The sequence below is a fragment of the Sinocyclocheilus rhinocerous genome, unplaced genomic scaffold (assembly GCF_001515625.1).
Source record: "Sinocyclocheilus rhinocerous isolate Xijiao unplaced genomic scaffold, SAMN03320098_v1.1 scaffold1630, whole genome shotgun sequence".
Taxonomy (NCBI): domain Eukaryota; kingdom Metazoa; phylum Chordata; class Actinopteri; order Cypriniformes; family Cyprinidae; genus Sinocyclocheilus; species Sinocyclocheilus rhinocerous.
The window spans coordinates 304,796-320,348 of record NW_015664013.1 but is presented as its reverse complement, the minus strand read 5'-3'; the positions used below and the strand labels follow the sequence as shown (position 1 = coordinate 320,348).

The window sequence follows — 15,553 nt, the reverse complement described above, 5'->3', positions numbered from 1 at the left end:
CTGATGACCTGAATCAGGTGTGTTTGAGTGAGGAGACATGCAAAACGTGCAGTGTTGGGGTGCCTCAAGGACCAGGGTTGGGAACCACTGCTATAGAGAACATCGTTTTTTTTTACCAGTCGCAAAGTAATTATTCAAAACAAGTACTCAAGAGAGTATGCAATTTCGGACGCAGCCAAAACATGTTTTAATTAGTAATGTACATTGCTGATAAAAAAAGGGAAAACATTACTATTTAAATTAAATATAATTATATGTGATGTGTCTTCTGGGGACTTTTCCTTTTACTGTTTTTCACTGTAAATTCACAGTAAGGACTATTTTAGCACTAAGCTTGTTTTTACATAAATTTTTTTACGTTCAAAAATGCTGATCCTGGATCACATCCTAATATCGCATGCATTGTTTGCAACACAGCAAATGGAAGAATCACCAAAAACTGCTGATTTTAGCAATGGATTATCATATATAACCTCTAAAGATTAATGAAAAAAAAACAATTTTTGCTTCTGGTGCAATAAATGTGTCATGGCCACATCAAAGCTTTAAACATACGATTTAGAAAGGATCGCTTGCTCCATTTTGACATTTCCTGTAGGCTATCGTATGATTCATTGCCACAGTTCCATTTCAATATAAAGGTCAATCATTACACGTCCATACACAGCAATTGTATTAGGATACATACGTGTATGTGTAGCCCACAAAGGATGCTACTAAGTCTGACCTGGTTAAAAATAGTTTATTTTTGAAAGGTGGTCAAAATATGCAAAAATCTAATGCATTTGCTGATTTGTCCTCTCTGTTTTAAACAGTCCATTTTAGTTAACCCCATTAAAACATTTCAATGAGCAAATCCTCATCAGAAAATCCTTTTTTTTTGTTGTTTTTTTTCAAGCATGCAGGGAAAATCCTGGGGGTTGACATGCAAAGAATTAGGCAGTTGCCTTGGCAACAGTATTTTACACTAGCCTGCTATCAAACAAACGCTGTGCTGAACTTACTGGATAAGGAAAGCTCAGAGTCAAGTCTTAAACTAACCTCTCACACATTTTAAAACCTGTTTTGTCTGAGTAACAGTGGCTTATCTAGAAAGTCTAGTCAGAGGTATTTTTTCCCCAGTGATTCCCAATAAGTAGTTACTTACACTCCTTAAACACCTTAAATTCAGCACACAACAATCAGTGTTTTACTGTAGGGTCCTTTAATTGGCTATATGGCTCTTAAGTTGTTAAAAGGTCATGTTTTCTCGTGCTTGGGTTTGGATGATAGATTCAGCAATTGGTGTAACTGCATCAATATGTGGTTAAAAAAAAAATCTGGTTTCTTCACTGACGTCCATTTAAATAGCTGTGAATACTGTAAAGCATTTTTTTTTAAAGATGAGTGGGAAGGCAAACAGATGTAAAACGATCCTTTAGTAATAATAATAATACTTTTTTTTTTGTTTATACATTTTTTGTGCTTGCTATATGTGAAGTTTGCTTGTTAATGTTCTCCTGAAGGTGTCTTTTATTTTCTGTTTCTATATTAAAAAGATTTATTTCACACAATACATTTTGAAATGGTTCAAAAAAAGGACGAATGAGATCGTGCCCTCTTGTGTTGAAAAAATAAACTAGTCGTTTTTCTTTCTGCTGACAATACCATCTTCTCTGAAAGCAGGGGTTCTCAGCTCTGGCCCTCGAGGTCCACTTTCCTGCAGAGTTTAGCTCTAACCCTAATCAAACACACCTGAACAAGCTAATCAAGGTCCTCCGGATCGCTAGAAAGTTACAGGCAGGTGGGTTTGCTCGAGGTTGGAGCTGAACTCTGCAGCGATGAGAACTCCTGTCTGAAAGCTTTTTTTCTGAATGCAATAACATTTTTCATCACACAGTATATTTTGTGGTGACTGATATGAACTTTTATTGAACTTGGAGCATAACGTAAAAAGAAACATCCCAGTCACAGGGCAAAGGCAAAAAATCTCTTCATAATTTATTGTCAAAGTTGAAATCACAGTACATTCACAATCCTCCCAAAATGCACGTGCCATATAATGCACAGATTTAATAATAACAAACACAAACAAATAAATGTATCTGTATATACAAATCCCTGCAGTTTTCTGTAACAGTAGCCACTGTGTTAGTGAGTGGATGATGGAGGTGAATGGTGGAGTCCGTCCCACTGTGAGCTGTCATGCGGTGACTAACCAAGAAAAAATTCCCTTAATATGCAAAACTGAAAAGAAAAAAAAAAACACATTCTAACACTGTTGGGCTCAAGTTTTTTTTATCATGTGTTCTCTCCGTGTTAAAAGCACATTGGAGCACAGCAACTCATCCCAAACGTGTTTTTTGAGTCTCATGAATTAATCATTGTCCGTACCATCCCAACGGCTGAGCATGAGGTAAATAAAGAAAATAACATGAAACTGTGAGAGATGTACTTCATTCGCTCCTAGTCATCTCCTCCGATGAAGCAGATTTTGCATGAATAATTCCTACTGGTATCCCAGTCAGCACGTTTTTGTCTGTATGTCTCCCAGCCATAGGTAATTGATGAGCTTCGTTGATGAAGTCTGTGGAAACCATAGTGTTGTGAGCCATTACTGGGCTTGTGTCCAAAAGGTGAAATTTCAAAGCAGCAGCTATTCGGTGTCAATCAATGTATCTCAATGTGAACCTGAAAGAGGGGCAAAAATGAGATTAGCAAAAATTATGAGAACTTAACCCTAAGGCTGATGATACACGGGGCAAATTTGGGCAATGTTGCCATCAACGGGCAACCAGGTGAGACACGGGACGGGACCCACGACCGATCTAAAGTATCCAGGTAGAAATTTGTTACCCATCCTCAGTCGGAAAGTGCCCAAGCAACATTGCTCAAAAAAAGTTGCCCCAAGTATCATCAGACTAAGAACTGTTCAAAAATATGTAAAAAGACAAAAACAAACAAGTAAGCTCCTACAGGATATAAAATGGATTGTACAATAAATGTGTTTCTTTTTTAAAAGTCTGTCGAAAACTGAAGTGTTATCAAACAAGTTTGGTAAATATGCTCTATTTAACTAGAATAACTGACCAAATTATCTTAATTATGGTAGAAACAATTAGGTCTGAATCACTAGTGACACAGATAGAAAGAAAAAACAGCAATGCCACAAAGGTAGAGACAGAGAGAGAGAGAGAGAAATTGATGGATGGATAGAAATCATCAGATAGATAGATAGATAGATAGATAGTTAGTAGGGGTGTAACAGTATGCGTATCGTGTACCGAACGGTTCACGGGCAAGTTCCAAATGGAAGTGATCATTCCTATCTTGGGATGCACCGAATGTTCGGCAACCGAAATTAGCTCTGTTAATGCATTTATTATAACATTCACACATAGTGTTCAAATTGGGATCTGTAATATTTTCTAATGTTTTAAAAGAAGTCTCTTCTGCTCAGCAAGGCTGCTTTTATTTGTACAGTAAAAAATACATGCCTGATTCAAGAAGGGGGTCTGATGGCCAAAAATATTATATTAATAACTTATTAATTTTAAGTTAAATTGTGCTTTGTTGGTATAATGTCTGCTAGAATGTTTAAAAATGTTCAGTGTTAAATATTTTTCAATTGTTGTTTTGTAATTGATTTTTTCTTTGTAAAGCAAGACAAAACAGTAAAAAGCATATTTTGGCTATTTAATTTACTGTATGCAATGGTGAAATTTTTTTTTGGCAAAATACATGGCGAAAAAACCTCGAAAAAAACGTGTTCAGTATTCGGCCCAGTGTTTCATTTTGTTCGGCTTCGAACAATCGAATCGCTTATAAAGAAAATCGCTTATAAAGAAAATATCGATATATCTTACAAACTCGATATACCGCCCAGCCCTAATAGATAGAAATCATTAGATAGATAGGTAGATAGATAGATAGAAATAATCAGATAGATACATAGAAATCATCAGATATATAGATAGAAATCATCAGATAGATAGATAGAAATCATGATATATAAAGATAGAAATCATCAGATAGGTAGACAGGTAAATAGATAGATAGATAGATAAAATGGCAGAATGACACAAGTATTTAGGCAAACTACAAAACAGGCAGATGGAAAGGAAGTATAACACACAGGTAGACAGACAGACAGTCAGTCAAACAGGCAGAATGACAGACAGACAGATTCTCACCTGCAGTCGCACGTTAAACATCATGGAGGCGATAACATAGAGGTAAGGGAATCTTATTCTGAGTCTCCAGGCGAGACCAAAGAAGATGAGCAGAGTTCTGCTGAGCCCTTTCGAGAACACACCGTACGAGTCCGACACACGCAGCACTAACTGCGACAGTCCCGCCATAAGAGTCCACTTCACTGACGACTCTCACACATGATCACGAGCGTGTGTTACAGTGAGCATTCAGCGCGCTAACAGTCATCTCGCCTCCGCTGAAGTCATTCTCCACCTGTTATTAGTGATGTCTAGGAAAGATGGACTCGTGAACGGATGTCATCAACTTCTACTTCCTGTCAACGTCAAAATAAGTGCACTTCTTCCTAAACCCAGGAAAATTAAAGGATAAGAAAGCAGATCAGCTTAAACTTAGTTTAATTCCCTCAAATGAATGTTAAATAACTAAGTGAACAAATACTAATGAATTAAAACAAGTGGGAGCCTCCACTCCTCCACTGGGCGAACCGGCTCATAAGAGTTATTAATTCGAGAATCAAACAAAAACGGTCACGCCCTTGCCCTGTTTTGATTCACTAAAAAGAACCGACTCAAAAGAATCACTCAGAAATCTGACTACACAGCGATCCCGTTGAACGAGTCTGTAAATTTGAATTTTACATATGTGACATTTAATAAAAATGATCTATTTTGTATTGTATATACAATTTTTATACAGCAGTTTTTTCCCCATAATTTTTAAAAGGTGAAATTAGAAATTCAGAACCAAAAAATTGAGATACAAAACTAGGCCAAATAATGTCAAGCTTCCGTGTCTTCTCAGGAAAAGAGGTTATCACAATAGTAATTTTGAACACTATGTGTAATGTTTAATCGTTTTAAACCAAAATTCTTTTTGATATGCATACTGTATGGCATGTCTTATCACAAATAATATGATTTAATTAATCTGCTACTTCTATTGGCTAAATTTAGTATACATAAATGTAAATATGGGGAAATAAGGCTTTTTTATTTTAAAGGCAGTGGTTCAGCTATACTTAAATATGTTAAGTTTAAAAAACAAAAACAGAAAAAAGCTGTAAAATGTGTTCATATTTGTAAACATTGTCGTGTTTTGTTTAACTTTATCTTTTGATTTTGTTTTGTTTCTCCTAATGTTTTTTTACCCCTGGCTGTATTTGTAATTCTTTAAAACAATACAAATAAATAAAACGAAACAAAATAAGTGCAGGGAAAGATGGGAGTTAGCTGGGGGACTTTTATTCTTTAGGGGACCGAGCGGAAGTGCGCTTGTAAATCTGTTGGAGTCGCTTCCTCTCTTGGGTGGTGGCTTCAAACTTTGTTACTCGACTTCATTCCTGTGTGTGGGAATGAGCGAAGGAAGAAAACTAGTTGTATAAAAGCGTCACACTGTGCAGCTGAACAAGTGTTGGTTTGAACGGCGTCGTTTATTTGACTAATCTTGATACATTTCGCGCGGAGGGAGAGTAAATATCGAGTTAAAGTCATGCAGGCCATCAAGTGTGTGGTCGTCGGGGACGGGTGAGTAACTTTACTGTCTCTTTACGGTCTCTTGAGTCTATACTGACATTCTCTCACCCTAAAGATGTCTGGGCTCACTTAAAGGTCTTTGTTGCACTGGCCGTGTCTCAAAGCCTAGAGAACCGCCACCTTAGACAGCATTTAGCAGTTTCTCGGCGTAACATTAAGTCCATTGTTATGATACCATCACTGACTGTACCATAGTATCATCACAGAGGACAGCCGATGATATCTTATAAACACGCATAATTCGTCCATGTGTTGATTTCCACATTATTTTGCTCAAATCTAAGTTGTTTAGCCAAGTTGATAATTGCACTGTTAAGGCTGATCTGAAACTCCTAAATACAAGTTTCTCATTTACTTGCCAAGTTTACACACATAGTTTTAAGTGCTGCCTTCAACCTATAAGAAAATGAAATAATATATGAATTATTTGTGGATGGCACGTGATTCATGTACTGCATTACTGCATATTTTTATTTATTTATTTTACATTTTATTTTCTCTTGTTATTAAACAGTCTACCAGAATTAAGGTTCACAAATGTACCATATACCTCTTATTATTTGCCTGCTGACTGAAATCAAAACTGTTATGAGAGGAAGTGAACAGCACACAATCATACGTCACATTCTGGAAATCTCAGCCCTAGTGCTAGTCATATGAGAACTTTTTTGACTTATTCATTAGATTTCTGTAGAAATCAGCACTGTAGTTAAGATACACCCACACATCAAACACAGAATGTGAATTTGATTGTTTTAGCGGACCTAGATATCTTTAAGCTTCAGTGCGTGTACAGTAAGACCATGGCTGGACTTTGACCTGTACTTTATGATGGACTGAATCCGTCTGGCATTTCTCAACCTTTTATAGCTCTTGCTGTTATGATGTAATATAATGCGTTTATATGCTGTACTTGATCAGCCAGACAATCAATATATTTTTAGAAAAATATCAATATATGTTTTGGGGCTGTCACTGTCAGTCAATTAAACCTATAATGCCTATGGTCAAAACTTTGTTGGAAAAAAAAAACAGTTGTACACAATCCACTACATGCCTTCTGTCATCTGGTTTATAGTTTTTATACTTTTTTAATAAATAAAAGGCATTTTAGGCAAACCACCATCTTCAGTTTGTAAAACATGTCTTTTTGCTGTAAAATCTGTGAAGATTTTTATAAAGTAAACATAAGAATAACTTATTTTTTTAGTAATATTTCAAGATGAACATTTACTGGACTGATGCAACTTTTACTTGATTATCCTCACATCATTTTTCAGAAAAAACATGTTAAATGTGAGTATCAGATGTGATACATCAAGTTAAATAATCTTACTAAGACATATTATTGGAAAATATAGAGTGAAAACTGACTGATATTTATAGGCTTTTTATGTAAGCAGTTATGTAACTGCTATACAGTTATAAAGATCTCATTGATTTACATTACAAGCTATCAGAATTTCATCTTTCTTTTTGCCCATGTAAATATCAGCAACTGCACCAAATACCAAATTTGTGCTCAGTTTGGGCCTCTGTATAAAACTGATGTTTTTTCCTCCTCAATATTCTTATGAAATATTAGATATTATTATGAAAATCTGGCCAATTATTACTTATTACACTTCTTTTTCCAACATGCTGCCCCAACAGCACATTAATATGCAAATTAGGTACAGTGTATAGATAACATTGTGTTTAACGGGAAAACCAGATTATGGAAATTTTACACACGTATTGTATAAAGTAAAATGGTATATCAAATCATTTTGTTATATATTTTATAACATAGTTGAGAATCATCCTTATACAGTTTGGTATAAAAAAAATCCTGAAACCTACAAATTGATTGGTGATTTAAAAAAAAAAAAATCCCATCATGTTTGTCTTTACATGTCTATTCATGTCATTTTATTTAATTTTTTTTAGAAAAACTGAGTCCTGGTGTCCTCTACAGAGGACATAGCTTAACACATGAATAAAATAGAATTTAAAAAAATATATGTTCTAAACAATGTAATGACATGAAAAAAACACTAGTTTATGGAATTTTTACACACATATTGCATAAAGCAAAATGGTATATCAAATCATTTTGTTATATATTTTATAACATAGTTGAGAATCATCCTTATACAGTTTGGTATAAAAAAAATCCTGAAACCTACAAATTGATTGGTGATTTAAAAAAAAAAAAATCCCATCATGTTTGTCTTTACATGTCTATTCATGTCATTTTATTTAATTTTTTTTAGAAAAACTGAGTCCTGGTGTCCTCTACAGAGGACATAGCTTAACACATGAATAAAATAGAATTTAAAAAAATATATGTTCTAAACAATGTAATGACATGAAAAAAACACTAAATTCACAAAGCTTTTTTGTTTCTGGTTCTCAGGAGGATATGAGAACTTTTTTGTCCGAGTGACTTCATCAGACCAGTTTTTCAGTAGTTCTGCTTACTGATACTATCTTGTTGCATGCCATGTGTTTATCGTGATGTGTTTATCTTCGTCATTCCAGAGCTGTGGGTAAAACATGCCTGCTGATCAGCTACACAACCAATGCCTTTCCTGGAGAATACATCCCCACAGTGTGAGTACCTCCACTTCATGTCGCAGTCCTGATCACTCACTCGAGTTTGTCACGGTAATGCAACTGAGAATACTGATTATTAATCTACAATTATTATTCTAGATTAGCTTTAAGCTTCATCTAAGAAAAATTGTCCATTTCAGCATAGAAAACAGTTGGAGACATGAAAACAGCACCATAATTTTGCCAGTGACAACAGGAAATATCCAATATACTGACATATTTTATCTGAGCTGTGATTCGGCCGTTCAGAATCATGTATTCCAGAGAGTTCGGCATTTGTTTACAGTCAGCATGATTTTACATCCAGTTTTACCTGGTGGTCACTGATTAACATTCAGAATTGCATTGCCTTTCGATTGACAGATTTGATAATTACTCTGCAAATGTGATGGTGGATGGGAAACCAGTGAATCTGGGTCTCTGGGATACAGCAGGACAGGAGGATTATGACAGACTGCGTCCCCTGTCGTACCCTCAAACGGTAAGATCACAGACCTGCAGCCAGCCTTTTTAGAAGCTAATGAAGAGTTTCGGTTTTAGTGCCAACCAGTGTGTTTCTTTACCCACCTTTTTTATTTATTTATTTTTTTAAATGAAATCATATAAAATAATTCACTGTATGTAGGAATTTAAACCGACACAAACGTACCTTTGCATTTACACTGTCCCTTTCCATGAAAGTGGACTTAAATCTTGTTTGTCCACTTAATAAGTTACAGTCTCAGTTATCCTTCCATTCTTGCTATTGTTTTTTGTAACAGTCTAGACTGCCCCAAAAATTGTTATGACGGGTTTACTGTTGTACCTTTTGAATGATTTCTGAGGTTGCAATAAATGAATGATGATGACTATATGGCATTTACAGTTACATTAGCATTGTACTGGTAATGTATACAGCCACAAATGTTTGGACTATGAACTGATAGTGACTCTGTAGTCAACAGGGTTCACAGAATATCGATTAGTCATGCATTAATTTTCTCCTGTCTGTTTTTCTAAATATAATCATATTTTGTCATACACACTGTCACTTTTAAACAACAGCATTTCTTGTCAGTCTGAGACATTGCTGGCAGATAAGCAAAACTATAAGCCACTGCATAAAATGTACCACATATGAATTTCATATTCTGGCTGTAAATAGTGGAAATGAACCTGTAAATCTCCATCGGTGCATCATGAATGCTTTTTTCCCCATAGGACGTGTTTCTCATCTGCTTCTCCCTTGTGAGTCCTGCCTCTTTTGAGAACCTTCGTGCAAAGGTAAGTGCTTTTTTCAAAGTAGAAGGTAGAGCCAAGCTAGCAAATATTATCAGAGCTTTACTTCTTGAAATAATTAGTGCATGCAGGACTGACATTGCATGTCCATTTCTCACTTGTGCTGGTTGTTTTGATCATTGCGCATTGTCTTGTGTGTGTTCAGTGGTATCCAGAAGTGAGGCACCACTGTCCAAACACGCCAATCATCCTGGTAGGAACCAAGCTTGATCTGAGAGACGATAAGGACACTATTGAGAAACTGAAGGAGAAGAAGCTCACTCCCATCACCTACCCTCAGGGCCTGGCCATGGCCAAAGAGATTGGTAGGTGGAATCAACGCATGTTTAAAAACCTCATGAGAACATGTCCATTAATAAATGATTTATTTAATAAATCAATTATTTAATGATTGTAACAAATCTTTCACTTTCGAACTGCATTTTAAAGCAGTTGTTTTTCTTTATCCATTTACGAATCAAGTTGCCATTATGCATTTAAGATTTGTATTTTCAAATTATTATAATTATTTCAAATTATTTTCAATATAATTGTAATTGATTCCTTCATGTAGTTTTCCATATGTTTGGGCCCAACATAAAAATCAGAAGAAAAAACCAAGTATACTTTGAATAACAAAAGAGAACCCTGTTTTTAGGACTAATTTTAGGTTTCGCTAAAACTATTTTCAGTCGTTCAATGGATCCAGTTGTTTTCAGAATCTCATTAGACTTTTAGAGTTATTAAACTATTAATATATTAAACAGTACAAATTAATGCTTTTGGTATGTTTAATATTATTACTTTTATAATAGATTAAAGGGTTAGTTTACCCAAAAATGAAAAATCTGTCATTGATTACTCACCCTCATGTTGTTTCAAACCCGTAAGACCTTCGTTCATCTTCGGAACACAAATTAAGATATTTTTGATGGAATCTGAGAGCTGTCTGACCCTGCATATAGACCGCAACGCAACTGAAATGTTCCCAGTAGGAAACAGATCCGGCGTGACGCAGCTGACACAGAACAGCATACGCTGTTTACTTCCAGCGGATATTCTCCAAAATGGCGCTACAGGGTGATGCGGAGGAGACGAATTGTTGAATAAAGTCGTTTTTTGTTTTTTTTTGCGCACAAACACAGTATTTTACGCAGTATTCTCGTAGCTTCGTATAATTGCGGATGAACCACTGATGTCACATGGATTATTTTACCGATCTCCTTGCTACGTCTTTGGACTCGGGAACATTTCAGTTGCGTTGCGGTCTGTGGAGGGTCAGACAGCTCTCAGATTCCATCAAAAATATCTTAATTTGTGTTCCAAAGATGAACAAAGGTCTTACGGGTTTGAAACGACATGAGGGTGAGTAATTAATGACAGAACCCTTTAAGGTGTTAAGCCTAAAGTATACTTGTGGTTTTCACAGTAGAAAACAAAACTAAAGAGACGGAACAACAAAATACCAGAGAATACCGCATGTCTCTTCAAAAACAGTATACTTTGAACTTTACAATATACAAGTGCACAGAGTTGTAAATGTTACACATTACTGTGCCATAAAAAGCATCCGCATTACTAAGCTTTCTGAATGGAAAGTCAGTATTTTCTCACACATCATGCTTATGTTGAAAGTGGTTGTGCTTGTCTTTGTTTGACAGGAGCTGTGAAGTATCTGGAGTGCTCAGCGCTCACACAGCGCGGCCTTAAGACGGTGTTTGACGAGGCCATCCGTGCCGTGCTCTGCCCTCCCCCAGTCAAGGAGAGGAGGAGGAAATGCCTGCTGCTCTAGAGTTCTGAGGAAAGATTGCTGTGATCCAAACTGTATTTCTAAGGGAAGAAGTTAAAAATGAGACCATGTTTCCATTTCTCACTTCTTCCATTGTAATTACCAGTACAACTTTATACCTTCACAAAACTTTTATCAATATTATCAATAGATGTAGTAAAAAATCTATCCCCTACCCATCTCCCTTAGACAGACACATACTATTGGATGACCTGCGGCCTTTGACTAATGGATATTAACTTTTAGATGGTTAACAATGTCCTGAAGTTGGTTCCTTCCGTTGAGAACCCGTAAGGTTTGTTTACAGTCTTCGTTTGAAAGAAATGAAGATCCTGCCAAATAGCACTACATTAGGATGGGGCGGTACTGTGTCCACCACATTTGTTGCTTTTTACCCCTTAAAGGGCTGCAACCATTTGGCAAACCAGAACTAACTGTTGGCTGCTGTGAAGCAAATGCGATGTCTTGTGGTTTAACCCATTTTTTGGAAAGCGATAAAGTTAGCTTACCTCGCACCTGTTTCTGAAACATGAGGTTCTGTTAATGGAAGGATGAGGTGTCCAAACTGATTTTTATACTTGCGTTCACACTATTTGCCATTTGTTTTGGGGAGGTTATACTGTAATTTAAGGCCACACTAATTATACACGAAAACATGTCCTAGCCACATTTCACTCCTAAATTTTTAAGAAAACAAAAAAAATGAAGCCTCTTTTTAGGACCTTTTTGTCACAGTTAAATTTCCCTTATTGCAATATAATTTTTGAAATGTAGTATTTTTTTGTATGAATTTTACTATAATATTTTACTATAATGAGAACTTTGATTGGGAAAATGGGCTTAATTGAATGTCATAATATATCATAATGCATGATCCTAAAAATAGGCTTTATTTTTGTGTAATCAAAGTATAATTTCCATTTTTCTTTTGAGGTGAAACATGGCCAGGAAATGTTTTGTTGGTCCCAGTATGTCAAGAAGTCTCAGAATGGGCAGAACTAGTTTTAGTCCCCAAATATCAGCGTTCAACAATGGCTTTTTAAAAAATATCTAATGGATCACATGGGACATTGTGTCAATCTTAATTTAGCGGTATATGAACACCTTGATGCTCTTTGGGCATTTATAATACACCATCTTCAGCCATATCTATTTTTTTGTTAACACATTTTTAGAAACTTTCTTCTTTTTGACACTTTTTATATTTGCTAATTTTACAAAAAGAAAGACTACGGTCAAAAGCGTACACTACAGGAATTAGTACGTTTTCTCTTGATGCGGTTTATTCCACTTAATCACTTACATTTTACTTCTTACTGTACTAATAACATGTAACTGTCAAATGTGTTTATATTCTGAAATCAACTGATTGTCTTATTGATTTGAGCAGCACATCATGTCCAAGGTATTCTGACTTTTAACACTTTTACATACTTACTTGAACTGTCCCGAGGCACAAATACAGAATGTGCGTCATTTTTGATCACCCTATCGAGCTATTTCTGCACTGTTATAGCCAGATTGTAACCCTGTTTTTAGGGGTATTCATTACGTCACTTGTTTTACAGAGATAATGAAACGCAATAAATTTAGATTAAACCCTAAAAAGTTGCGTTTTGTTTCAATTAGAAACCTTATGTAGCTCCGCCCAACCTTCTGTCGTTCCGATTTTAGCCTTCAGCAGTCGGTTAAATAGTGAGGTTGGTGCAGGACTCCCGAAAGTATGTGATTTGCTTTTTACCGTGGTAATTTACACTCAGTTCTGGACACAACTGTCTTAAGCTGTAAATGCCATGTAACTGGTAGCAACATATGGTCTCAAAACCTTAACTAGTGGCGATCCTGAGTGGTGCCAACAAAGACACCATTTGACACCAAGAAGTTTGGCAAAATTTTATTATATATATATTGTGCACAGTTGATTCTGCTTTTTGTAACCAAATTAAATGGCAATAAATACATTACACAGTTCAATTCAAGTCAAGTGAGTGGAGCTCTTAGTTGACGTTTCCGTCCACGCATCGTAATAATGTTCCTGATGTTGTCTGTATGCTACAAATAGACAAACACGTCACATTTTAGACATCAGACCTTGTCCTCGCAATTACAACTCAAATGTGTTCAATGATACAGCAGTCTTACCATTCCACTAACTCTGCTCCCATTATATCATGAATGTGATACTTCATCTGGAATTTGACCTGTGAAGTTGTGCGGCGTCCCTCCAATTCAGTCTTGAGGATTTCACCGTATTTGGATTTCTTAACCATGCCGAGAACAGCTTTGCGTCCTGTTAGGAAAAAAGACATTAAACAGCAGGCAACGGAAATCCACTGTATGTGTGTCTCTTGTTAAACACCTAACCTTAATGAAGTACTTAATGAATTTGCCAGAGTTCGGGATTGAAAGCCACCAGCTGCCCGCATCCCTCACAGTGAGGACGCCTGATTTCACCAGCTGCCTGCAAGTCCAAAAGCATCTTCAAATAAGTACAAGAGACAACAAACAACATATGAACAGTTGTGTCCTCATCCTTACGTTATCTCTGGGTCTGTAAAGAGGAACTCCTTAAGCATTTGTTCCTTGTTGAAACTCAAATCGGAGCAGCCGGGTATTAGTTTGGCCAGAAATTTCTCTACAGTTCCCAACGTTTCTATGCCAGCTTCCCCCTGCAGGACTTTTGTTCTGTAATCTTCAGCAAACACCAAAGCGAAGGCCTCGGAGTCGAACCCCAGCTGGAACATCAACAGCTCGCCATTTTCCCTCAACTCATTCTGATGAGGAAAAGAGAAGACCAGAGCTTCGGAATGTGTTAAGGTTATTATAAAGTTATCTTTATATATATATAGGCCTATAGATAACGCAATCTGATCTTACCACTTGCTTGTCCACTGAGGTTTTGTCATTGTGTAAACTGTACAGCTGGTGTTTTAGGACCACTGGTGGGAGACTGTCGTTGAAGAGCTTTCGTGAAAACAGTGTCATGAGATACTGCAAGCTTGACCTGATATCAGCTGCCCCATCTGCTGAACAAACACCATACAGCATGGTTATCCTCATCATTTGTGTAAGGAGTTCAGCAGAAACAGATTCTAGCAGTTACATACTGTATAATGTAGTATTTTAAGCCTATAGTAGCATGAGTATAGTAATATATTAATATATTTACATGCTTTAAGATGCTTACATAGCCATTATAATGATCATTTACAGACATACTCATATGGCTGAAGACCTGAAGTTAATGTTTTTTTTATCTATATATATATATATATATATATATAACACATACATTATATAGTATACATACATATAATAATACACAAACGTATTATTTTAAGAAGGACTCTTGAAACTCTGCTACGTTTTTATAAAATTAGAAAACGTCATTATGTATCAGTCTCATGCTTTATCGGTTTTAAAAGCAAATGTTTTTACAGGGTTTAAACGCAACCATGAGGGTAAACTATAGATATGAAATCAAACCTTGACTCTTACCGGTCACACTGTCAGCTGCACATCTGCGTCTCTTTGTTAAACAGAACGTGTCTGCGATCAGGGCTCTTTTTCTGCTCATTTCTTACTTTTATGCACGGCCACTAACGTTACTTCATTTAACTGTTTTTCCTCATGTAAGTTAGCTAGCTTGTATGCTAGCTGAGAATATCGCAAAATGTTTATATATTTAACATTTGTCCTGCTGAAGTGACAAAGGAACACGGTTTTTGTTTTCAAAAATACATATATTTCCATAAATTCTACTCTTTTAACTCGAGTTTAAATGTCCACTCCACAGTTCGACAACACATCAGCTGACTAACTCTTCCTCCTCCGTTGCTTTCAGGATGAATTAAACTCATCGGCTGCTCTCTGGCGGACTCTATTAAAACAACACGCACGCGCTCACAGAGAGGAAGTGCATTTGTTGTCCCCTAAAACTGCAGATCTACAACTCTATAATTGTTTCATTTGGTCGGTTTTAATGTTGAAGTGTGAGTAGACAAGTCTAGTCTGAAACATCAAAGTGGGAAATTGCTAAACATCTTCTACAAAGTATTAATAACTCAGTTTTTTTTAGGCCTATTATTAATTATTTGAAGGGGGATTTAAAACAACTTGTGTACTTGCCTGGGAGCCATCACTGGGTCCAAAGACAAAGTCTGTCCTCTACCTGGGGCAAAGT

The 15,553-nt window shown here is 36.1% G+C and overlaps 2 protein-coding genes across 4 annotated transcripts; one reads left to right on the top strand and one right to left on the bottom strand.

Moving 5' to 3' along the window:
• The first annotated feature begins 5,440 nt into the window (after positions 1-5,440).
• On the top strand, positions 5,441-12,512 carry LOC107729213 (ras-related C3 botulinum toxin substrate 1). Its single transcript, XM_016539646.1, has 6 exons — positions 5,441-5,717; positions 8,250-8,321; positions 8,688-8,805; positions 9,525-9,587; positions 9,748-9,907; positions 11,243-12,512. The coding sequence occupies exons 1-6, from the start codon at positions 5,683-5,685 to the stop codon at positions 11,371-11,373; spliced, it is 579 nt and encodes a 192-aa protein (XP_016395132.1). The 5' UTR covers positions 5,441-5,682; the 3' UTR covers positions 11,374-12,512.
• LOC107729211 (serine/threonine-protein kinase 19-like) lies at positions 11,858-15,201 on the bottom strand. Of its 3 annotated transcripts, none has more exons than XM_016539642.1 (6): positions 14,857-15,201; positions 14,248-14,396; positions 13,909-14,144; positions 13,734-13,831; positions 13,513-13,660; positions 11,858-13,422 (listed from the first exon to the last, which is right to left on the bottom strand). In XM_016539642.1, the coding sequence occupies exons 1-6, from the start codon at positions 14,945-14,947 to the stop codon at positions 13,368-13,370; spliced, it is 777 nt and encodes a 258-aa protein (XP_016395128.1). In that variant the 5' UTR covers positions 14,948-15,201; the 3' UTR covers positions 11,858-13,367. The 3 variants fall into 3 exon arrangements, with proteins under 3 accessions (XP_016395128.1, XP_016395130.1, XP_016395131.1); XM_016539644.1 differs by having other exon boundaries at positions 14,869-15,201; XM_016539645.1 differs by having other exon boundaries at positions 14,248-14,393; positions 14,869-15,201.
• Between the last annotated feature and the right edge of the window lie 352 nt (positions 15,202-15,553).

What these genes read in the sequence shown, in the direction of transcription:
- LOC107729213 (XM_016539646.1), top strand. Translation starts at nt 5,683, where the DNA reads ATGCAGGCCATCAAGTGTGTGGTCGTCGGGGACGG. An exon ending in TGTGTGGTCGTCGGGGACGG is followed by an intron (nt 5,718 to 8,249) that starts GTGAGTAACTTT and finishes TCGTCATTCCAG; the next exon opens with AGCTGTGGGTAAAACATGCC. An exon ending in GGAGAATACATCCCCACAGT is followed by an intron (nt 8,322 to 8,687) that starts GTGAGTACCTCC and finishes TTCGATTGACAG; the next exon opens with ATTTGATAATTACTCTGCAA.
- LOC107729211 (XM_016539642.1), bottom strand. Translation starts at nt 14,947, where the DNA reads ATGAGCAGAAAAAGAGCCCTGATCGCAGACACGTTCTGTTTAACAAAG. An exon ending in CATTAAGTACTTCATTAAGG is followed by an intron (nt 13,661 to 13,733) that starts TTAGGTGTTTAA and finishes TTTTCCTAACAG; the next exon opens with GACGCAAAGCTGTTCTCGGC. An exon ending in GGAGCAGAGTTAGTGGAATG is followed by an intron (nt 13,423 to 13,512) that starts GTAAGACTGCTG and finishes GTCTATTTGTAG; the next exon opens with CATACAGACAACATCAGGAA.